The sequence below is a fragment of the Somniosus microcephalus genome, chromosome 25 (genome assembly GCF_052327205.1).
Source record: "Somniosus microcephalus isolate GS21.2 chromosome 25, FLI_Smic_1.0, whole genome shotgun sequence".
Classification (NCBI taxonomy): Eukaryota; Metazoa; Chordata; class Chondrichthyes; order Squaliformes; family Somniosidae; genus Somniosus; species Somniosus microcephalus.
Window position 1 is genome coordinate 29,800,787 of NC_141011.1, and position 25,581 is coordinate 29,826,367.

At 44.5% G+C, this 25,581-nt stretch overlaps 1 protein-coding gene across 3 annotated transcripts in view; it reads right to left on the minus strand.

Moving 5' to 3' along the window:
• fbxo42 (F-box protein 42) overlaps positions 1 to 24,603 on the minus strand; it is a 54,183-nt gene extending 29,580 nt beyond the window's left edge. Inside the window, exons 1-5 of one of the 3 annotated variants that reach the window (XM_085967032.1) lie at positions 24,401 to 24,603; positions 19,024 to 19,281; positions 17,384 to 17,500; positions 13,814 to 13,948; positions 995 to 1,148 (exon numbers count right to left, since the gene is read on the minus strand). In XM_085967032.1, the coding sequence (XP_085823158.1) occupies positions 995 to 1,148; positions 13,814 to 13,948; positions 17,384 to 17,500; positions 19,024 to 19,270 (653 nt within the window). In that variant the 5' untranslated portion in view covers positions 19,271 to 19,281; positions 24,401 to 24,603. The remainder of the gene's footprint in view (positions 1 to 994; positions 1,149 to 13,813; positions 13,949 to 17,383; positions 17,501 to 19,023; positions 19,282 to 24,400) is intronic. The other 2 variants (XM_085967033.1, XM_085967034.1) reach the window with 2 other exon arrangements.
• Positions 24,604 to 25,581: the final 978 nt, after the last annotated feature.

A 25,581-nucleotide genomic window follows, 5' to 3' on the forward strand; every position in this document is an offset into this window, starting at 1 on the left:
TCTCCAGCAGTCTCTGCCGGATATAATTTGATTTGAGGCCCGTGATGAAGGAATCGCGGACCAATTCGTCAGAGTACGCGTTGGCCGTCACGGCCTTGCAGTTACAGTCCCGGACCAGGTCCTTTAGACCCTGTAAGAAATCGTCCATTGATTCCTCTGGTCGCTGCCTGCGTGTAGCCAGCAGATGTCTGGCGTACACTTCGTTTACCGGCCTCTGGTATTGGGCCTTCAGGATAGTGATGGCCTCCGTGTAAGAGGTGGCGTCCCGGATGAACGAATAAATCCGATGACTTACGCGAGTAGTCAGTAGACTCAGTTTATCTACCTCGCTAGCGGATGAGGCCCCCGCGAAGAGCTCGAAGCATTTGAGCCAGTGTCCAAATTGATTTGATGCTTCAGCAGAATGTGGATCCAAGTCCAGACGCTCTGGTTTTAGGAGTCGATCCATCCTAGTATTCTTTAGTGATTAAAATTGATGGGCCTTCAATAACCACAAAACTAGAAGTTATAGACTTAAACAAGTTGGCTTTTAATCACTAAGATCAGAGCTAACATCTCAACACGCCGACTGGTTCACAGGAATGAGTCATACAGATCCTGGGATCTTTATGTAAGAGAAGTCAGGGGCGGAGCCAAGAGCCAAGACCTGGAACCTCCCAGGTTAGTCGGGAAAGAGGAAGTGAAACTATACACAGTGGGGGAGGGTAATATACATGAGTGCAAAACAAATACAGGATCAAGACAAACAGATTTCATTACAGTTTGTGCTGGAACACTTTTGTTAAATACATTTTTAAGCACAAACAGGAAAAAGGAATTTGCCAACTAAGCCAAAAGTAGCAGTGCCATCACATACAGTGGATCCACCAATTAGGCAGGAAAACAAGTACATGCTCTTAAATTGAATGATGTTTGCCACCGTTCTTTCATTAAGTTCCAGCTTTAAGATATCTCAGAAATATAGTAGTACATTAAACAATGGTGAATTCTTTACCAGTTTTTGGAGGGTGAGTAGGTATGTATTTCATCAAAAAACCTCTCGGGTTGATGCAGAGGGTAGGGGCTTGGCCTGGTCCAGCCTCCAAACAACACCAGAAGGTCCTTGTACACAACTAACGTGGCTCCAGCCTTTGGAGAGGGATAGGAACCTAAGAAAAATGGTGAGGGAAAAATCATGTTTCTGTGTAAAGCATCTGAGCAAGCCTACAGAAAAGCTTATCTAATGTACCGTGTGTGGTGACATTACAGGTTCAATGCCTGGCCTGTGCTGAGTTAGCTGATTTCAGGGCCCGGAGTGGGGTGCGACAACTAGCCTGAGCACCCCATAACTTCTGAGAGGAGAAGGCAAGGAAAGAAACAAAAAAAATCAGCCAAGGGCCCTGCTCTTGATCACTATTCAGTGAGCCCTGTTACAAACATTGAACAAGAACAGGACCAGGCTAGGCTGCGATGCTCTCCGTAGTAAAATAACCTGCCCACACTCACTGTCTAGTCTGATTTAGGAAGGATAGCCATCTGGGTGAGGTACAAGAGGAGACCTGTGCAACTGGACTCCAGCAAGAATCAGACCCTACAGAAGTGGAGGGGGGAGGAGAAAAGGTAAACAAATCAACAAGAAACAGTTTCAAAAATGGAAAGAAAAGTTTTTTCTATTGTACATGATTACTGCAACACTACTTCTGTACTTAGAAACAAATCGGAGATGGTAACTCAGATTATATATATTTTTTTTAAATATTCATTCCCAGGGAGCAGATGATGCTGGCAAGGCTGTATTTTGTGTCCTGAGAAGGTGGTAGTGGGATTGAACTGCTGTAGTCCTTGTGGTGATCCATGACGGTATTACGGAATACCAGGATTTTGACCTACCGACAATGAAGGAATGATATGTGTTCAAGTCAGAATAGTGTGTGCCTTGGAGGCGACAGTGTTCCCATGATAGCGTAGCTCTTGCCCTTCTTGGTGGTAGAGGGTGCAGGGCTGAGAGGTGTTACCAAAGTAACTTTGATGAGTTACTGCCGTGCATCCTGTAGATAGTACACAGTGTTGGAGGGGTGGACTTTGAGCACCGATCTAGCCGATAGGTCTGTCCTGGCTGCACCCATCCAGGCCGTTGTGCCTCAAGAGGTCAGCAGCAATGCTCCCTGTAAGCTGCGCGGCCACTCAGCGCTCCAGGGATCCCGCGCAGCCGGCTTTTCAATACAAAAACCGCGCACGTGCGGTACTGAATGGCCCGCTCAGCCCCTTAAATGGGCCGCACGCGCCAAAAATGATTAGAAGGAACACTGGTCAGGAGGTAAGCCACTTGTTGCAAACTACCCAGCCTCTGCCCTGCTCTGTGGTCACGGTGTTGATACGACTAGTCCAACTAAACTTCTGGTCAATGGTAACCTCCCAAGATATTGGTGGGGGCTTCAGCGATCACGGTGTCTTTGAAGGTGAGAGGGAGGTAGTTGGGCCTTTTCTTGTTTGATGTGGTCATTGTCTAGCACTTAAGTGACACAAATGTTACCTGCCACTTGTCAGCCCAAGGCTGGAGACTGTCCAAGTCCTATTGTAAACTGGCATGGGCTGCTCCATATTGGAGGAAGTTCTGATTATAAGAAACGTACAGTATATTGACCAAGAACAAATAACCTGTTGAAGCTGTCGACAAGATGACAAACTGGATGATCCCTGGGTAGGCCAATTCAAAATTGGAATGAAAATCTGCTTACTACCTTGTGCCTTCGAAGCCATGTCACAGCCCTCATTATGAAAACAGATAGGCAAAAAGACGCGGTGTCACTTCCCATGTATGGCATTTCCAGAAAAGAGGCAGCAGATAACATAGGTATAAAAAACCAGCAGTATAAAGACCAGAATGCATCAATCATACTTGTAGCATTCACAGGTTACATAGCCCAATCACTCAATGTCGCTTTTTCTATAAATCACAGGCTAGTTAAAATGTACTGTATCACATTACATAATTTTACAACATAAAGAGCAATTATGATAAGGAATTTCAGTATGTACATTTTCTTTTAAATGAGTTACAGAAAAGTCCTCCCCCCCTCCCCAATGCACGTAAAACATTTTCAAGACACCGGGAGTTTGAGATCAGGCCCGCACTAGCATATTGGCAATAAGTATAAGACAGAATACAAACTTTTGTCTGTAAGACGCAAGGATTGCCTGTAAAGGAGTCCTTACATTTTTCCGTACCCATATTAAACAGCGTTTCAAATCAGGTTGAAGTTAAAGAATTGTGGAAGCTGAGGTAATCCAGCACTTTCACGGCTCCCAATGCTCATGCATGGCAGTTTCTGGTGAAACATTTGTTTGGTGCTCCCTCTCTTTTCAGGTCCAAATGGATCGAAGACTGGCATCTTACCGACACAGATAGAGTACAAAGTCAAAAATGAGAATATCTCCAGTAACGCGAGAAACAATGATGTCACTTTGTGGCTCGAGTCTGCAGCAAGAGGTCCACACACATCAACGAGAAGCACACCAAGCATACCAACCCGTGGTGAAAACCGAGTCTAACTACAGTACTAAGATCAGGTAAACAGCATCGAACAACTGAAAATCAAGATGTGCACATAAAAAAACTACACTGGCTATCTGGAAGGCAAGAACATGTATGAACTCAGCACCACTACACAGATGTTCTGCCTGCGATTACTGAAACATAGAAGATAGGAGCAGGAGTAGGCCATTCGGCCCCTCGAGCCTGCTCCGCCATTCAATGCGATCATGGCTGATCATCCAAACTCAGTACCCTGTCCCTGCCTTCTCCCCATATCCCTTGATCCCTTTAGCCTTAAGAAATATATCCAACTCCTTGAATATATTTAATGAATTGGCCTCTACTGCCTTCTGTGGTAGAGAATTCCACAGGTTCACCACTCTCTGGGTGAAGAAATTCCTCCTCATCTCAGTCCTAAATGGCTTACCCCTTATCCTTAGACTGTGACCCCTGGTTCTGGACTCCCCGGCCATCGGGAACATCCTTCCTGCATCCAGTCTATCTAGTCCTGTTAGTATTTTATAAGTTTCAATAAGATCCCCTCATTCTTCTAAACTCCAGCGAGTATAAGCCCAATCGACCCAATCTCTCCTCATACGTCATTCCTGCCATCCCAGGTATCAGCCTGGTGAATCTTTGCTGAACTCCCTCCATGGCAAGAACATCCTTCCTCAGATAAGGCGACCAAAATTGCACACAATACTCCAGGTGTGGTCGCACCAAGGCCCTGTACAACTGCAGCAAGACATCCTTGTTTCTGTACTCGAACCCTCTCGCTATGAAGGCCAACCTACCATTTGCCTTCTTAACCGCCTGCTGCACCTGCAAAACACACCTCTAAACTATATCCTCGAGACAGCAGTAAACCCCACACAGAAGGATATTTAATATAGCTCACTGTTGTAGTGTGGGATTCTTTTAAACAAGCATAGGCAGCCATGACAACAGGCTGGAGCTCAGTTGCTCTTTAGTGAATAAATCAACGTCCAGTGATTGACAGCAGAGTGCCCTCATCTGCATTCCCCCTTGAGGCAAGAATCTCCTCTCAGGGTACAGAATTCTTGGCTTGTGGAAGAGCTTTTTCTTGCGGCATTTCTCAAACAGGTAGACAAGGGAATCCCTGGAAAATTGAAGTGATTTAAAAAATGGCATAAACCCTCCCATCAGGCATTCCCTCACAAGCTAGACTTTAAAACGCTAAGCCTTTTCATAAACGCAGCATGTGATTAGCAAGAGATTCACCCTCCGACTTCAGGTCACATTTATATATCAATTCATTCTCAACAGTTTTTTTTTCTGGGATCGGGTTGGGGATGGGAGAAGGAAGAGAATTGAGGTCACACTTTTAATGCCGAAAACTCTGCTTGCGGAAGCAACAAGATGCAAAAATATGGCTTCAATTCTTTGTGGGTGGAGGACATGACACAATGGTATGACTTATCAGGGAAGACAAGTAATCTAGCCTTATTGTTCGCCTACTGGAATTAAAGATCTCAGTTCTGAATGACCAGAATAACTACCAACCATACGAAAGAAAAATTGATATAGTTATTGATATAGAGAGCACGAGTATGAGAAAGAAAACAGGTGAAGAGGAACCAAAATGAGTTGTGGATCGACATTCGGCTTACCAATGGTCTGTTACTTTTAGCCATAAAAATAATAGAAGATCGTAGATTCGATTTGCAGTCTATGCTGAATTAGCTGATCTTAACCGGGGTGGCAATAATTGACACTACAACTGACCTCAGACTGGGAGGGGGAAATCAACCAGGTTGCTACTCCCGATTGCGATCAAATGACACCTCCTGGAAAGTGTAGGAATAGTGGCAGATGGAGTTCAATGTGAGGAAAAGTGTAAGGTCATCCACTTTAGAACTAAGAAAGATACATCAGAGTATTTTCTAAATGGTGAGGAGCTCGGCACTGTGGAGGAGCAGAGAGATCTAGGGGTCCAAGTACAGAAATCACAAAGTTAGTGGACAGGTACAAAAAATAATTAAAAAGGCTAATACTGTAGTGTGTTAGCCTTCATCTCAAGAGGGTTGGAATACAATGGGATGGAAGTGATGTTACAGCTGTACCGAGCTTTGGTTAGATCCCATCTGGAGCACTGCATTCAGTTCTGGGCACCACACCTCAGGAACGATATACTGGCCTTGGAGGGGGTGCAGTACAGATTTACCAGAATGATACCAGGGCTAAAAGGGGTAAGTTATGAGGGCAGGTTGCATAGGCTAGGCTTGTATTCCCTCGAGTATGAAAGATTATTGGGCGATTTAAATAAAGTGTTTAAGATGATTAAAGGATTTGATAGGATAGAGAGAAACTATTTCCTCACGGTAGTAGGCCAGATCACCAACAACGGTGAGTCAGCCTACAGGGAGGAGGTCCAGCATCTCGTGAAGTGGTGCGCCGATAACAACCTGGCCCTTAACATCAAGAAAACCAAAGAAATCATTGTGGACTTCAGGAAGTCTAAAGGCGGAAGTCACACCCCATCCACATCAATGGGGCTGTGGTGGAAAGGGCGGACAGCTTTAAGTTCCTCGGAGTCCACATCACGGAAGACCTCTCCTGGTCCCTTAATACCTCCTCTTTGGTGAAGAAGGCCCAGCAGCGCCTATATTTCCTAAGGAGGCTGAAGGGATGTAACCTGTCACCCCTGATCCTCTCTAACTTTTACCGCTGCACAATAGAGAGCATCCTGACAAACTGTATCACAGTATGGTATGGCAGCTGTAGCTACTATGACCGGAAAGCCCTGCAGCGGGTAGTCAAAACTGCCCAACGCATTACCGGCACCCGGCTACCGACCATAGAGCACATATACCAGAAACGCTGTTTACGGAGGTCACGGTCCATCATCAAAGACCCTACCCACCCCAGCCACAGTCTGTTCGCCCTCCTGCCATCTGGGAGACACTACAGATGCATTCGCACCCGTACGACCAGATTTAGGAACAGCTTCTTTCCCAGGGCTGTCATCCTACTGAACTCCACAAATAAACTCTAAAGCCTGCACATCCGCCAATGCACTTTATTATGGTTATGTTTATGTTAATGTATTACAAGCCAAATGTATGTTGAATGTTTAAATGTCTTAATCTAAATGTACACTCTCGGGAGCCGCAAGCCTACATTTCATTGTACTGCACTTGTGCACTAACAATGACAATAAAAGTTGATTTGATTTGATTTGATTTGAAGGAGGGGGTATAATCTTAACATTAGAGCTAGGCCATTTACAGGAGATGTCAGAGAGCACTTCTTCACAGGAATAGTCGTGGAAATCTGGAACTCTCTCCCCCAAAAAGCTGTTGAGGCTGGGGGTCAACTGAAATGTCAAAACTGAGATTGTTAGGCAAGGGTATTAAAAGTTATGGAACCACGGTGAGTAGATGGGAGTTAAGATACAGCTCAGCTATGATCTAATTGAATGGCAGAACCAGCTTGAGGGTCTTACTGGCCTCCTCCTGTTCCTATGCTCCTAATAAGACAAGATCAAGTTTGATTGGCGGTTGTAGACTGAGTAGTCTGCTCTCTCAGGTGGACATAAAAGATCCCATGGCACTATTTCGAAGAACAGGGTAGTTATCCCCTGTGTCCTGGCCAATATTTATCCCTCAATCAACATAACAAAAACAGATTATCTGGTCGTTATCACATGGCTATTTGTGGGAGCTTGCTGTGCGCAAATTGGCTGCCGTGTTTCCTACATTACAAAAGTGACTACACTTCAAAAAGTACTTCATTGGCTGTAAAGCGCTGTGGGACGTCTGGTGGTTGTGAAAGGTGCTGTGTAAAAGCAAGTTTTTTTAAATGGTTGAATAACCTGCCAACACCCACTGTCTAGAGTCAAACCTTTCACTTCAGCAAAATCCTGGAACTTACTCCTTATGAGCACGGTGGGAGCACCTTCACCACACGAACTGCAGCGGTTTAAGGCAGCGGCTCACCACCACCTTTGCGAGGGCAATTAGGGATGGGCAATAAATGTTGGCCTTGAATGAATAATTTTTAAAAAAGTTGAAGTAACCTGTCCTCATAATCACCTTTTAAGCCCTGGTATAAATCTGGCGAACCCGCGCTGTATCCCTTCCGAGGCCAATATATCTTTCCTGAGCCTCATCGCCGAAATTTGAATGCGGTACTCCAGATGGGGTCTGACCAAGGCCCTGTACAACTGAAGCATTACATCCTCACTTTTGAATTCCAATCCCCTTGAGATAAATGTGAGAAGCCCCTCCAAAAGCAGCACTTTCCACTCCTCTCTGTGCCAGGCGTATACCTATAAATTCACTCATTTTGTATCATGCTTTCCATGCATTTTAGTAACAATGTTGTGCGAATCCAGTGATCCTCGGACAGCATCCTGGTTCAGAAAAGTCACCTCATTCTTATTTCAAGAATTTCAAGCCGTTCTACATTAACGTCTGAATTGGCAACTTACCACCTCAGCCTGTGGGTGCCACACATACCAACAAGCTCAGTTTTCCTATAAACAATAAATACTAACTACAGGGAACTTTGTGTTATCCGGAGGCTAAATGTCCGGCAAGCTCGAGCCACCGGCAAAAATCAGGAGCCGTTTTTTTTCTTTTCGTTTCTTTTCGTTGCTTTTTTCTCAACAGTCAAGCTCTGCAAGGTCTGTAGCTAAGCAACAGCTTCAGCTAGAGACGCTACAGAGACGCTCGCCGACTGTTTAGAAGCTGTTGCTAAGCAACAGGGTTTGTTGTCAGATACGGAGATGAAAACCTCCGTATGCTTCAACATTAGAGCTGGAGTGTCCGGCAGTTTTGAGGGAACGGCAACAGCTCGGTCCCGTCGGTGCCGGATAGCACAAAGTTTCCTGTAATGAGAAAAATTCTTTATCAAATTGAGTACTGCTAAACATTTTGCACTCGAGTGCTGAACAAGACGAGGTTATGGCAACAAGTATTCTCTACATTATTTACTGATTTTCTGCACAATCTTCCAGATGAAGACTTTCTATATGTTAAAAAGTGCAATACAGGTACACTATCCCTTATCCGAAAGCCTTGGGACCAGCTGAGTTTCAGTTTTCGGATTTCAGAAGGTGTTATTATAAGACTGGGAAATTTGTATTTAATATAAATTGTAAAAGTTCAGGCTACCTCTTGCGACTGTTCCGTGTCTCATTCCCCTTCCTGCTTCTCTGGAAAGCTGGATATCGGCTGACTCCTACTAAGCTGGCCCGCAAATCAGGTTTGGGGGGGGGGGGGGGGGGGAGAGAAAAGAATATCGGACGGGTCGGGGTCGGGAGAAAAGAGTATCAGACGGGCCGCTGCAGCTATCAGACGGGCCGCTGTATTGTTGGGTTCACTCTCCCGGTACCTCCTGGTATATATACACTGCCCGGCTCGGCCTGCAATCTCCTACCCAGGAGGGAACTCTGTGACCCTCTGCCCTGCTCAGCGTAAGTCGTGCGCCACTCTGGTCATGTCGTGCGCACGACTTACGCTGAAAAAAAACTCTTTCGGTTTTTAGAGGTTTTCAGTAGTTCGGATAAAGGATAGTCTACCTGTACAATTAACTGACAAAAGACTTTTGAAAAGCCCAAGTTATTTAACCTGCATTTTACCACATTCCAGACCCATCTAGAGAATATGCAACAGGAAGTCACCATAAAATCAATACAACATAGCGTAACAACCCAATGCACCATTAAATGTGCAGTGCATCGTAAAATAAAACAATGCAGCATAAAATCCAACAGAACGTGGCATAAAATCCCAATGCCGTGCAAAGTAAAACCCAATGGAGCAGAACACATAACACAATACAAAGTTTAAAACATCAACCTAAAGTAACGCAACGTAAAACCCACAACAGAAAATAAAAAGCAAGTTGGTGTAAAAACTCAGCCGAACAGTTAAAACCCTCAGAATGCAAAATCCATCACAACTCGGTATAAAAACTCAGTACAATTCAGTGTAGCACCCAAAGCAAGAGGGCGAAACCCAACGCAACACTCAACCCAACAGCAGCATAAAAGTAAACTCCATGTTCAGAAAACACAACACAAATTGACATAAAAACTCAACCCAACAAAGCGTGAAATCGAACACAACATAAGAACTCAAGCTATTGCAATGTAGAACACGAAGCAACGTAAAACCCAGTGCTCTTTGCTATTCCACTGCCGAATACGCCTGCCCTGCATGGGAAAGGTCTACTCATGCCAAGAAGATGGATGCTGTTCTGAATGCAAGCTGCCGATTTATCACAGGTTGCTTAAAACCAACAACCTATATATCCTGGCGGGTATCGCTCCCCGATATAAGAACGGTAGCCAGCAAGAAAGAGCGACTCCATCAAACATCAGATGAGAGGCACCCTCTGCATTGTCATACACCTACACCCAGCCGCCTAAAGTCAAGGAAGAGCTTCATGAACAGTGTTGTTCCATTACAATCAACCTCATCTGAAGCCCGCATCGCCTTGTGGAAAGATCGGCTCGCCAGTCTTGAACAACCCCCAGCGATGGAAATTTTACCTGATGAAAGCCTTCCCCCAGGAGCTAATTGTAACTGGGCAATCTGGAAGTGCCTTAACAGGCTTAGGACCGGTGTAGGTTGCTCAAAGGTGTCACTAAGCAAATGGGGATATTCAACCAGCCTGACAACTTGTGAATGTGGAACTGAGGCACAGACTATGCAACATCTCCTGCACTGTTGCAGATCTTGCCGAATCCAACAACAAGGCGCAAAAATGTGTCCAGTTCTGGCTGGGCTACGTATAGACTGTCCGTGGACACGATAAGAAGAAGTGCAAGATAGTATAAAACGCAACACAACACTCAATACAAAATGGAATCTACACAACGCAGTGCAGAATCCAATGCAGCACACTGTAAAATCCAATCTGGAATAAAATGTAAGAAAGCACTGTATAGAAACAACTTAATGCAGTGAAAAGCCCTGTGCAACACAGCATAAAAACACAAGAAATGATTAAAGGGTGGCTGGGCTCTCTCCTTCCAACAGGCCACACACAATTTGCACTTCAGGAACTCTTCAACTGAAGTCCAGCAGCAGGTAAACCTTTGAAAGGAAACTCAAATTCCTCTCAGATGCCCAAAATAGAGAACTCCAGGATGGCAGTGCAATACCACAAACTACATTACTCAAACTCTGACCAGCTACATTCCAGATGAAATCCCCATGGTCTCGAGGACTGGAATCATTGGGTTCCCTGCAGTATTTGACCATCCAGGCCTATACTTACTCGTAGAACCATCAATTCCATCCTTAACCAGATATTCATCCAGCTTCCTTTTTAGTATTTAGCATTTGCTGTTTTTGATCAGAGTCTGTTCCACATTAGATACTGCTCTGCAGTGGGAAAAAGTTGGGTCTAATGTCTAGTTTCACTTCAGAATTTTGAATTTCTGTCCTCTCGTTCTGTAATCACAATTTAAATTAAATTAACCTGATTACATCATTCGTGCCTTTCAGCGTTTTAAAAAGTCTTGTTCACATTGAAGAAAAAGTGGTTTTAGGAGGAAATATAACAAGGTCAATACTGTAACTCTCACTGGATTCATCCTTCCAGTCAGCTCAGCAATATTTTTCTCCTGGACAACAGCTTTACAGTTGACATTCAGTGAATGTTTAATAACCCCACCCAAATCTTTGTTTATCGCCATTAAATTCCATCTACCATTCTCCAACCCCTCTACCTAAAGAAGACACTTATTGTTAGTTACGGAGTTCAGTGAATACTGAACCATACAGACAAGGACGGTCCCAGGTTCAATTCCTGCTCTGTGCTGAGTTAGCTGGCTTTGTGCCAGCTTGGCTCAGTAGTAAAAAGACTCGCATTTCTACAGCGCCTTTAACAACGACAGGACGTCCCAAAGCGCTTTACAACCAATGAACACTTCTGAAGAGTGGTCACTGTTGTAGTGTAGGAAACGCGGCAGCCAATTTGTGCACAACAAGCTCCCACAAACAGCAATGTGATAATAACCAGGTAATCTGTTTTTTAGTGATGTTGATTGAGGGATAAATATTGGCCAAGACACCGGGGAGAACTCCCCTGCTCTTCTTCAAAGTAGTGCCATGCTTTCTTTTACGTCCACCTGAGATGGGGCCTCGGTTTAACGTCTCATCCGAAAGCCAGCACCTCTGACAGTGCAGCATGTGCTCAGCCTAGCTTTATGTGCTCAAGACTCTGGAGTGGGACTTGAACCCACAACCTTCTGACATCAGAGGCGAGAGTGCTACCAACTGAGCCACAGCTAACACAGTAGCACTCTCACCTACTGGTTCTAGGTCTTGAGCCCCACTAAAGGACCCTTACAAATAATCTAGGCTGACACTTAAGTGCAGCACTAAGAGAATGCTGGATTGTCGGAGGTGCCATCCTTTGGATGTGATGGAACCGAGGGCCCAACAACCTGTTTAGGTGGACGTAACAGAATATTTTCAAAGAGGGAGTTGTCCTGGTGGCCTGGCCAACATTCCTCCTTCAACCAACAGCACCCAAACAGGTTTAACTAGTTATTTGTCTCATTGCTATTCATGAGACCTTGGTGTGTGAAATTGGCTGCTGCATTTGCCTACAAAACAACAGTGGCTACTCCAAAAATAATTAAATGGTAGCAAAGCACTTTGGGATGAGGACATTACAGGCACTATCAAAATGTAAGTGTTTTCTTCCTCCTTTCTTTCAGCTGGGACAACAGGGGGCTAAAAGTGGCCCAATGCACCTGGGTTAGGGAGAGGAAAATTGGCCATTGTACCACTCCTAATCGCTCTCCGATGAACCCTGCTTGAAGGATGTGTGTGTGGACATCGGGCGAGGACAGGATTGTCCCACAGTTGAATATCTTGCCGACAATCATCATCAAGGCTCGTGCATGAAGAATGGCCACGCGTGAGGTGTCAGACGGCACACAACATCCACAGAACCAGAAGCAAGAATCATTGCTGGGGGGAGAGGAGGGAAGAAAACTGGAAAGAACTTTTTAAAAATCAGCTGCAAAGCATTATGATTAACACCCTTCTGCATTGTTCTTTCCATTATTGTTGATATTGCAAATATTTTTAAACCGTGAATACACACAGCATTATCAGGAGAACTTGCTTCAAGCGTTTTCAAAACTATATCAACAGCTTAATGTTATAAAAATCCTCATTCATGCATAAAATTTCTTGACAGTTATAGGATTCAACCCCATAACAAGAGTCAGTTCAATTCTGTTCTAACTGTCCCCAACGTAAATGAAATAAAGCCCGCTCCTTCTACACATTTGGGAAATACCCAGTAGGTTCAGCTGTGCTGCTGAAATTCAGGACACAGCTGGAAACCTTCACAAGGATGAGATGCTGTTCTTTCTGGAATTCAGCATCTCTGGTTAAGAGCTCCTCTGAGTTTTAATGTGGTTTGAGTCCCAATGAAGAACAAATATTTGTTGTAACGAGATTGTTTCATGTGGAGTTCTGGTTTTGCCAATTTTATTCTTTACTCTCTTGAACATGCCAACTCTTGTTGCAGAACAGGCTCCATGGGCTCCAGCAGCCCTTTGGGACGTCACCCAAGTGCCCAGTCTTCATGTTTGAACTCAGTTGGCATGCTATTTAACTGTGAAAAGCATCATGGCTGACCCCAATCTGTCCTCACCTGGGGCCACACACTCCCAATTTTCATGATGTGGAGATGCCGGTGTTGGACTGGGGTGGACAAATGTAAGAAGTCACACAACACCAGGTTATAGTCCAACAGCTTTATTTGAAATCACAAGCTTTCGGAGCGCTGCTCCTTCGTCAGGTGACGAACAGCAAGGGCTGTTGGATAGTGATTAGCATCGAGAACTCTGGCTAATTTTCACTGCCCTAGCACAAGGGGTGCTGAGACAAACCGTTGCACTCAAACTGCTGGTTGAGATCGGCTGCATTGAACCTTCCTGTCTGTATGGGTGAATAAGATCCAGTTTATTGCATTCCCCACTAGGCCACTGAAGCTTACTGTAACACTTTCAGTACACAGTGGAAGCTATTCTGCTTTGATATTGCAGCACCATTAACAAACAGTTTTTGTTTGTGTAACCATTCACTGTTTGTTACTGATTGACACAGCCCAGTGGGGTATTAACTCTGAATTACAACCATTCATTGACCAACAATCTTGTCAAGAAATGTATCCAATCCAGGCACTTCTCCTGATTTGATCTGACACCTCTAGGCAGGGCAGGCAGATTCAGTTATTTTGATCAATGTTACATTTCATTTAGTTTGACACTCTTCACCTCCTCTTTGTTCTAGGACATACCTGATGCCAGAGGTCGGATCCATTCTTTGCTGTTGAGGTCAAGCCGCCAGAGGTCATTGAATGCTGCATTACAACTGCTTTGAGTGCAACCCCCAAAGACGTACATGGACTGATTGGCATCATAGTAACAAGCACCTGGAATTAAAGACATGAACGGTGGGAGGCCTTGTTTCAGTGTGTGAGGGGAATAGAACAGCTACACTGCAATACATCTAAACTGCGACACTGCCCTTATTTAACACTCTACACTATCAAATATATTGTATCCTCAAAATAGTAAATCCCATTAAACATGACTCCAAAGTCACAAGGTGAAAACTGTAATTTGGGCATACATGGAATCAGAGATGGGTATGTGTTTACTGTTAATGATGCTGCTACCATGCCAAGCTTACAATTAAATGAGATATTAAAAAGTCTCATGTCTGCACACACTGTCAACTTTTGCCATTATAAATGCCATTGTTTACAATTATAATTATATAGGTAACGGTCTATGGAAACTTGTCATGCTGTAAGAACATCCTCCCGTCAGAGAAGGCACTGCAGTGCCACTACTTGTGGAAGGGTGTAAGTACAGCGTGAGAAGTTTACAAAGGCAGTTTCCATTAAAACGTGGACAAAGATTCCAATTAGGACAGAATGTATGATTTTAAAATAGGGATAATTTTGTCTGCATACCCTGGTCCAACTATCTCTGCCATCTAACCTTGCTTCACTTAAATACTACACTTGGTCTTGACTCCCCATGTGCAACTCCACATATTTTAGATTTAGATTTTTTTTTAGATGCAAATCAACCTTAAAATGCTTAACGCTTCCAAGCTGCAGCCTGAAACTGACAACTCCATTCCAATCTGCAAAGTTCCCTGGCCGCACAATTAACTTGGATGAATCTAACCTTGTATTTACTTAATAAATACTTTGCGGTCTTTACACGGCAGAACAGATTATGTAAAAAAAGTGCATAATCTTAAAATAATCTGTAAAATAATTCACTAAAACTTCAGAAAATTAGCATGTACTTATACAATTTTCACAAATAAAAATTGTAGCTTAATTCTGGCTCTTGTCATTTCATCTCAGGTACTTGTGTCTTTGTTTCCCATCACTAAAAAAACACAAGGGATTAAATATAGGCCTGTCATCTGGACCAGATGGCATACACTCTGGAATCCTCAAGAAAAGTCATAAATACTGTAGAAAGTCTGGTTAATATTTTTTTTAGAAGTTCCTAATTTTTAGGAGCTTTATAAATACAGGAGCTGGATCTGAATATTGGATGAACTGAGTGTTACTCTGATTCTCAAAAAAATGGAGTGCAGCATGAAAACCCAAACTAGCCAGCCTAACATGAGTAGTGGGGGGGGAAATGCTTGAGAGCAGTTTGTGTGATGCTATTGATGTTCGTCCAAAGACTGCAGCGGTCGTAAGAAACAGTCAACATAAATTTTAAAGCAACAAAGCCATGTCTCAAATACACTGGAAATATTTTTTGAGGAGGGAATTAAGTTGATCAATAAGGCACTGGATGTGATCTACTTGGATTTTCAGGTAATATTTGATAATATCCCATGTATACGGACCATTAAAAAAAAGTTGAGGCCGTCAATTGAGAACTGGCTCAGCAATAGGAAGTGATGATGAATGGAAAAGGCTCCGACAAGCTGGTCAGTAACTAATAGAGAGCCACAGGGATCTGTTCTGGTTCTTTCCTCTTCACACTATTCACAAACAATAGAATAGTGTACTACTGATAAATAAAAGTTGATGACAATATAGAGCTAGGTGGCCAGGTGATGTGTACAAGAAATGAATAGCATTGTAGCACCTTGACATGAAAATACTACCAAACGCGGCCCTGTTTAGAACAAATGTTGATCAAGCAACCACAGCCTCCAGGTCTGAGGTTCGTCTATCAGAACTACAAGTTGGAATCGACTAACTGGTTCCGGAACAGAAAAGGATCTGAAAATGTTTTCCTACTTGGAGAGCAGGACAGCAATTGAAGACAAGAGAACACAATTTGAGGACAGGCCGAGGCTTATGGGGCTCGCAAGGCCACAACAAGTAAAGGGTCATTGGCCCTGTGACTTCCCCTACTTGGTGATATCTTGCTATATACATAGGGAAAATAATGAAATGGTCCTGGGCTGCTACAGAACAGCTCCCACCAATGCTTGGATGAGGCAAAGGAACTGTGATCTGGATTTGGGCAGACTAAACTCAACTACTTTTTACAATGTGCAAGTTGGAATGGAGTTAGAAACTTTCGGTCAACTGTATAAGGCTTCAGTTTCTCCACTAAATAAACCCATTGGGGCAAATTTTTAAAAAATGATTTGGGATGCTGCATAAATTGGTTTGGAGCCTGCATTCCTGGTGCTGTAAATCAGAAAAATTAAAATTCCTCCTGTGTAAAGAAACTCAAATCTCATGTTGTGCCTTCCCCTCCCGACTCTTGAAAGTGCCAGCTCTTGCTGGGGTTCAGTTCCAATGGCATTGGTTACCCTCAACTGTCTCACCCAACACTGACCATTCTTCAGCTTTGAGATCACGCGATGGGTACTGGTGGGATATTTGTCTATGACAGCCATCACAGTTAAGCCTCACCCTGTCCTTAGCTAACATCCACTTTCCAACAGGAGTCACTAGATAGCGATCAGCAGTGGCAACCCTGGCTGCTTTTCTGTCCTTGAGCCAAGGTTACTGAGGCCAATTGTAACAGCCCAAATTATAGTTTGGTTGAGATCAGCTAGCTCAGCACAGCCTGGGGATGGAACCTAGGATTAAAGATTTTAGAGCCCAGCAAGCCTGTGCTGGTGCTAACTCTGCAATTGGAGTTATCTATTCTAATCTCATTTCCCTGCTCTGTCTACATATCTTTTTAAATAATTTCTCCCTTTTTAAATGCTTATCCAATTCCATGTTAAATTATGTTGAAGATTTCATGTCTCAACTTCCCCCTTCATTCTACTATGATAATCCTGTCCATGCCCCCTTGTTATCAATTCGCCAACCAGCGTAAACGATCTTTCACGGTTTACCCTCCTGGTACATTTAACGGAGGTGGATGACAGGATTGGAGGCGATGTTCTGCACAGCTTGCTAACACTTACTTACTATGCTAAAAAATCAAGAACAGCCATTACAGGAGAGATACTGGGGGGCGGGGGGGGGGGGGGGGGGGGGGGGGGGGAAGAAAAGGGAGTACCATCACCTGCAATCCATACTCGAGAATCAGCACCCACAGAACCCATACCCAGCAATAGTCAGCAATTTGGGGACAGAAGGGGAGAAAAGTGGAAGGAGAAGTGAGCAGCACTCGAGTACTCACTAAAATCAATGTTTCACTCTTCTTGGTAGAGCCCCCAAAAAAACAATATTAAAAATAGATTCTGACAGCGACAAGCCAGGTAAATTAGCACAGTCCCAGTGGGTTTCCTGCTTTAGCACAGTAAACTGCAGTTATAATTTATGCAGAGCAGCAATGCCAATACAGTAGCTGCTTTAATAAACACCCTCCAGTCCACCCAGCCCAAAGTAATACCATCAGGAAACTCTACTTACTGTGTGAGAAGCGCTGGGTAATCGGAGTCCCGGGATACGGATAGGTCCGGCTCTCCCACTGAATATATCCTCCCTGAACAGCTTTTATAAAACCATAGTAACACTGGTGAGCCACGCCTGGGAGTCAAAGAGACACAGAAGCTTAGTGGCATTTTTAAAAAGGGAATAAGATCCCTCTATTTGCACCCCCCACCCCCACCCCACTTCCTGTAGGGATTTCAGAGTCAATTACCTCCTTGTGACAACTTACTCACAAAGCTCTGGCAATGGTACTTTTAGGAAGACTTGCATTTAAATAGCACCTTTCACAACAACCAGACGTCCCAAAGCGCTTTACAGCCAACGATGCACTTTTTGAAGTGTAGTCACTGCTGTAATGTAGGAAACGCGGCAGCCAATTTGCGCACAGCAAGCTCCCACAAACAGCAATGTGATAATGACCAGATAATCTGTTTTGGGTGATGCTGATTGAGGGATAATTATTGGCCAGGACACCGGGGAGAACTCCCCGGCACTTCTTCGAAATAGTGCCATGGGATCTTTTATGTCCACCTGAGAGCAGACAGGGCCTCGGTTTAACGTCTCATCCGAAAGACGGCGTCTCCAAAAGTGCAGCACACTGGAGTGTCAGCCTAGATTCTGTGCTCAAGTCTCTGGAGTGGCACTTGAATCCACAACCTTCTGACTCAGAGGCGAGGATGCTGCCAACTGAGCCACAGCTGACACTCCGTTTTACCCAGTTGTGTGGCTGCATGTTTCACAGACATGGCAATTTTATTTTTGATTTCCCACACCCCCAAATAATGCAACTGAAATCGGGAACTCAGTGGAGTCAGGAAAACCCAAACGGTATTAGAGTTGCAGCAGAAGTTATAGGAAAGGCTACTAAACTGAACAGCATAAATGGGTTCAAGAGGGATCCTTCCACTCACTGCTGCTCCAGTGCATTGAGCCACCATACACCCTTCTCTGCAAGAGCACAACGAAAGGGTACAAGATCAAGTGCCGACTGCTAGTGCTTCTTCAGTATAAGGAGCGCACATAGACTGCACCAGTTTAACACTGGAGGGTTGCACTCAGTGTCAATACTGGAGGATACGAAGAATCTTGGCTCCAATGAAGGAAGATAAATTCTGTGGATCAGTTGAAGAGGATACAACAAACACCCACAGCCTTACATTCTTTACCTCATTAAAGTTTTCAAGATTGTGAAGGGATTTGATGAGGCAAATCCAGGTAAACTGTTCACTGTGAAGGGTTCAAAAATCAGGAACACAAGTTAAAGATCAGGAAGTTATGAATAGGAAGGTAAGACAGGGGGAAAGTTTTCACTCAAAGAGAATTTAGAGTTGTGGAATGCTACCAGAGAAGGATATAACTAGGACAGTATAAATGGGTTCAAGAGGTGATCACGAGACAGTCTACAGTGAGTAGGTAGGGGAGATCGATCAAAAAGGGACCAATTTATTAGGCCTAACAGCCTTTTCCTGTTCGTAGAAATTCTATGTTCTTACAGCCAACTTATGAACAATTTTTTCTTGCTGTAGTACTCATTATAACCTGCACCAAAATAACTTTCTGGTCACAATTCCAGATCTCTATCCTACTCCAAACCTTTTACCCCGAACCACGTTCCGTACCTTTAATGAGTCGATACCACTGTTTACAAACAAGAGCAGCTGTTTTGTGCTCCTGGTATGGAGACAAGAAAGACAAGATGTATTCCAGCACTTCCTCAGGCAACTCTAACATTGAGCGGTTATGCCTCATTTCCTCAACTTCCAATTCGACATGAGGTTCCTCGTCCTGCTCCATGGGCCCATCCAATACTTCTTCTGTGTCCATGGCAATAAAACTGTCATCCTCGCTGTCTGACGAGCTGGCCATCGCATGTCACTCTATATTACAAACGAGAGAAAGATTTATTCAAAGGCAAGTTGAAAGTATGGCAATTCTCAGATCCAGTATGCTCATAATACAAAGGATTAAAAACTGAACAACTCTTAATGTTCATATCAATAACATTAACTAGATGTTGGCAGTACTAGAACTGCTGGAGGTTCTGTTGTCAGTCTCCCCTTTTTCTTTCTCTTCCCTCTTAGAAACATAGTAGGAGCAGGAGTAGGCCATTCGGCCCCTCGAGCCTGCTCCGCCATTCAATGCGATCATGGCTGATCATCCAAACTCAGTACCCTGTCCCTGCCTTCTCCCCATATCCCTTGATCCCTTTAGCCTTAAGAAATATATCCAACTCCTTCTTGAATATATTTAATGAATTGGCCTCAACTGCCTTCTGTGGTAGAGAATTCCACAGGTTCACCACTCTCTGGGTGAAGAAATTCCTCCTCATCTCAGTCCTAAATGGCTTACCCCTTATCCTTAGACTATGACCCCTGGTTCTGGACTCCCCGGCCATCAGAAACATCCTTCCTGCATCTAGTCTGTCCAGACCTGACAGAATTTTATAGGTTTCGATGAGATCCCCTCTCAATCTTCTAAACTCCAGTGAGTGTAAGCCCAATCGACACAATCTCTCCTCATACGTCATTCCTGCCATCCCAGGTATCAGCCTGGTGAATCTTCACTGCACTCCCTCCATGGCAAGAACGTCCTTCCTCAGATAAGGTGACCAAAACTGCACACAATACTCAAGGTGCGGTCTCACCAAGGCCCTGTACAACTGCAGCAAGACATCCTTGTTCCTGTACTCGAATCCTCTCGCTACAAAAGCCAACATACCATTTGCCTTCTTAACCGCCTGCTGCACCTGCATGCTTACCTTCAGCGACTGGTGCACAAGGACACCCAGGTCTCTTTGCACTTCCCCTTCTCCCAATCTATTGCCATTCAAATAATAATCTGCCTTCCTGTTTTTGCCACCAAAGTGGATAACCTCACATTTATCCACATTATAGTGCATTTGCCATGTTTCTGCCCAATCACCCAACCTGTCCAAATCGTACTGGAGTTTCACGACATCCTCCTCACAGCTTACCCTCCCACCCAGCTTTGTGTCGTCTGCAAATACAGGAGTCTATAACTGAACATATATAGGAGACATGTCTGCTAGGTTCTATACCTGATGCTTCTTATATTGGACCAGCAAAAAATTCCCCTTAGAAATCTGATGGGACTTTAAAGTTTCTTTTGTGGGTGTATTATCAGCACCCCACGATTTGGTAGCTTCCATAATGTACGATACACTCTTGTAATATGGAGCACACACGATCGCCCCACTAGCTGGAATCGGGTATAACAGCAGCCACACCCAGAGAGGGCAATGTTCTTTCGAGAAAATGGAAAAATAAAGGGAGGAATACAAAGGCAAAGACTGGAAGTCAAGTCAAAGTGTTTAGGGACCTTGTCTCAATCAGTTCGAGGATCCTCAGGTTATCCGATCCTTCCCATACAGCCTTCAGCCAATTGAGGAACACCAAGTGGTTGTGAAATTTTGGAAGAGGTCCTGTATTTAGTTTTGGGCACTTATTATCCAGAACTTGATCAGTTCAATCAACTCAATAAGACACAGATCGCATTCATGTTGTCACAAGACATTTTATGTATTGACATCAATACAGTACAGTAAAAATTGAACTTAAAATAACACTAAAGTTGTGATGAGCTTCTCGTGTGATGCTCTTAACTCATCATCTCAAATTGCTTCCACCGCTAACACCAACCGCAGTGACATATCTGTACCCACCAGTGCGTCACCCCAGTGTCATTCAACTCAAAATGCCCTTTCCACACAAAGCCCTGGTTTAGAAGGACAAAACACTGCTGGATGTTTTTCACATTTCAACAATGTGAATGGTTGACGTTTGCCTACATAGCAAGCACTGCACTTTGAAGATCTACGTACAAGAATCGGCAACACAGCCCAAGCTTAGTCAATACTGCTAAAAATTTAGCAAGGCCAAAACACGGTGTGAAATCTCTCAATTCCTATGACCCACTACAGAAAGGCATGCTCATTACCTTATTTAAGAATGAAATGGTGTCAATAGTAAACTATATACAAACCAGATGGATTTCTAACCACTTTTAAAAGAACAGAACCTCCCCACTGCTCTGTAATCGCTGTGGCAGTATTGGGAGCTCTGTTGTGTACCAGAACTGAACTACCTGTCCAGTCTCAGCAAAACACTCTGTGCTCCCAGGGATACAGGGAAGAAAGCACATATTTCATTTTGTGTTACGCTGTTAGTTGTTTCTGAATTTTAAAAAAGTCACACTTAAAAAATAACCTGGATTTTCTTAATTTCAGTTACATAAAGCAGCAAAGTAAATCCCACATTGCTCATTAGATCTACTCCTTCCACAGGCCATATTATCAAGCAAAACTCCAGAATTGTCATTTAATATCCCCACTATTCAACCCTAGCCTGCTCCACGATGGCATTCCCCCACCTCGATGCAGAGGGACCATTGCTTCCATCTGATTGCACCCTATGCCTATCTCTATGACCCCCAGCATCTTGCTGAAAGAGTTTTGACTCACTCAGTGTCAGCTGCCTTTGCTGTCAATAAACTTTGTTCCTCTGTTCTATCAGTTACTGAAGTTCTTTGGTGTAAGACCCGTTTCCCTTCAAATAAGCGCAACAGCTGAAAAACATCACCTACTGCAACTTTCATAGCATACTAACTTTTCAACAACTCAATATAGGCAGCGAGTCACCTATGGAACATAGGAACAGGAGTAGGCCATTCAGCCCCTCAAGCTTGTTCCACCAGTCAATTAGATTGTGGCTGATCTGTACCCCAACTACATTCACCCACTTTTCTTCCATAGCCCTTGATATGTTTCTATGGGGTACTGAGTTTGGATGATCAGCCATGATCTCACTGAATGGCGGAGCAGGCTCGAGGGGCCGAATGGCCTACTCCTGCTCCTATCTTTGATGTTTCTATATTCTTACCTAACAAAAATCTATCTAGCTCAGTCTTGAACATTTCAACTGACCCAACATCCAGAGCCTTTTGGGGGGGGGGGGGGGGGGGGGGAGAAAAGTGTGTTCCACATTTCCACTGCCCTTTGTGTGAAAAAGCACTTCCTGATTTCATCCTAGCTCTAATTTTACAATTATGCCCTCTTATACTGGATTCCTCCACTAGAGCAAATAGTATCTACCCTATCGAATCCATTAATCATTTTAAATACCTCAATCAGATCACCCTCAACTTTCTAAACTCAAGGGAATAGAAGCTAAGTTTATAAGCAATATGTCTTCAGAATTTAAGCCCTGGTATATTTCTGGTGAATCTGCACTGTACCCTTTCCAAGACCAATATATCTTTCCTGAGGTTCGGTGCCCAAAACTGAACGCAGTACTCCAGATGGGGTCTGACCAAGGCTCTGTACAACTGAAGCATCACTTCCTCATTTTTGAATTTCAATCCCCTTGAAATAGAGGCCAACATTCCATTAGCCTTTTTGATTATTTTTGTGCCTGTAGCTTTTAGCGATGGAGCTGGCCAAATAGTTTACGTGGTATAATACAACATACTATGAAGTGGCAAGTGACAGGATGTACGTGCAATACGCAATTCATCACATTAAACTATTTCCAGCACCAGGGGGAGACCGTTAACAACCAGAGTATCACCCTAGTGTTATACAGCTCAGAGTGCACTTTCCAAATACATTTGGAAAACCTAAATCTATAATTGTGCAGCAGGGTGTTTTTCACAGCGCAAATGGACATAATATAAAAATTTCATATGCCCATCATGTGTTACTGAAGTCCTAGCAACACTGCAATGTACAGTTACTTCAATAATTGCACCTTTACTGTACAGACTCATCTCCAATAACCACACATTAAGTGATGATAATTAAACACTCCAAAGACGCATTGTACTGGTTGATTCAAAACATGACCCTTGATCTGCATTTCCAGTCAGCCAAGCATCTTTTCTAACAACAGAACTGAAATCAGCAACCGTGTGATTTTTTTTTTGGCTGAAACATTTGAATTTTCAAACTTCTTCGCAAGACGACTTTCATGGGGCAGTTTTTGCAAGACTCCAGCCCCTATTTATTTGTAAACCAGCTTGTCAGGATAGAAAATAAATTTCTGTTGAACAGGACAAATTCAATTTCATTGTTAAAAATCACGTGAGATTTGACCACTCACCTAGAACTATCCAATTATGCGGAAACAGAAATGATTCACTCCTCCCCACCCTGTATAACTCAGAGACTAACAGAACCGAAATAAAGTCAAGATCTCCTGGCTACCTGTCAGTTTCTCATGTGTTAATCCTTTGTACAGTACACACCTGAGGAGTAGTGACCTCTCCACCCCTCTTTAACCACATTACGGGTACAGTGACTTAATTGCTCCTCCTTGCTCATATTATGGGGTACATGGGACCATGCCATCACACTTTAACTCATATGTAGGTCCATGTCACCCCTCCTTACCCACATTATAGGGTGTAGGTACCATGTTGCCCCTCTTCCTTATCCATATTATGGGGTACAAGGATCATGCTGACCCTCTTCCATATTATTATGGGGTACAAAGGCCATGCTGCTACCGAACTCACATTATAAGGTTCAAAGGACTGTGCCACCCCTCTTTACCCACATTACAGGATGCCAGGATACTGCCCTCTGGAATTCCCTGCCCGGTGGTTCTGGATTCAGCTCCACGTCTCAGTAATAGTGGCAGAGGGGCTCTCAATACAGGTGCAGTTTGTGGGTTTTACACCTGACCCTGGGCCCAGGCCCTCCAAGGCTACCACTGGCATGTGGCCAATTCTCAACTCACTGGGCTCCGCGGAGGCTCCCAGTACAAAGGGCCGGATCCCGGCCCAAAGCACCGGGAATCCGCGGTGAGCAACCTGCTGAGCCCTGCTTGACTGGGGCTGCTTCCATGGACTCTCTGCTTTGTCCCACTGGGCGTTCGGCCCGAGGTGGGCCCTGCCACCTTGCTTCAGCCCCGGGAGGTGCTGGCACCTACTCCCGGGCCGAGATTTACCCCCAGCTTTGGGGGCTCCGGCCTCACTCACCGGCCTGGCTCGCTTCCCCCTGGTGCCGGCTCGCTGCGTGCTCAAGGCCGCTGCCTGTGACTGAAACCCTGGCTCTCGGCGCTTCCGTGTTTCCGCCGCTGGGCTCCCGGCGACTCCCGCTCTCAATCGCTCAGATCCGCCATCGCCGCCATCTTCCGCCAGAACCGACAAGCGCGGCGGCGCGCACGCAGCCACCGGCGTCACAGCCGCGCGCACACGTACCCCACCTGGCGGCGTCGCGCACGCAGCCTTCGGCGTCACAGCCGCGCGCTCACGTACACCACCTGGCGGCAGCACCGCGCTGCGCTCACGTGACGTGCACGCTGAGCCTGGGCCCAGCTATGCCAACCTCACTGCAAGAGCCTGTTCCCTTCCTAGGGCTCCCACTGGCCCACTGTCACATCCCATTGAGTGTATGCACTTCATGTATATTATTACAGCTGCGGCTCAGTTGGTAGCACCCTTGGCTCTGAGTCAGAAGGTTGTGGGTTCTAATTCCAGAGATTTGAGCACAGTCAACAGGTTGAGAGTCCAGTGCAGTACTGAGGGAGTGCTACACTGTCGGAGGTGCCGTCTTTCGGATGAGATGTTAAACCGAGGCCCCATCTGCTCTCTCAGGTGGACGTAAAAGATCCTCTGGCACTATTTCAAAGAAGAGCAGGGGAGTTGTCCCTGGTGTCCTGGCCAATATTTATCCCTCAATCAACATAACTAAAAATAGATTATTTGGTCATTATCACATTGCTGTTTGTGGGAGCATGTTGTGTGCAAATTGGCTGCCATGTTCCCCACACTACAACAGTGACAACACTTCAAATGTACTTAATTGGCTGTAAAGCGCTTTGGGACGTCCGGTGTCGTGAAAAGTGCTGTATAAATGCAAGTCCTTTTACATGTTATCAGTGTGTTATATATTATATAGAAGTTATGATATTTTCTTTTTTGGGCTCAGAAAGTGTAGACACCCATCACCATGTTGAAGGGTCTCCAAACCAAACTACTGAGAATCCCCCCAACAGTTTGAGTTTCTGTTGTCTCAATTTCAAATGCATACTCTCTCACCATAGGGACACACCTCATATACCTCAGGCCAGAGGGCTTAACGACAACTTGCATTTAATGTAGTAAAACGTCCCAAGGCGCGTCACAAGAGTGTAGTCAGACAAAAATTGACAAGAGAC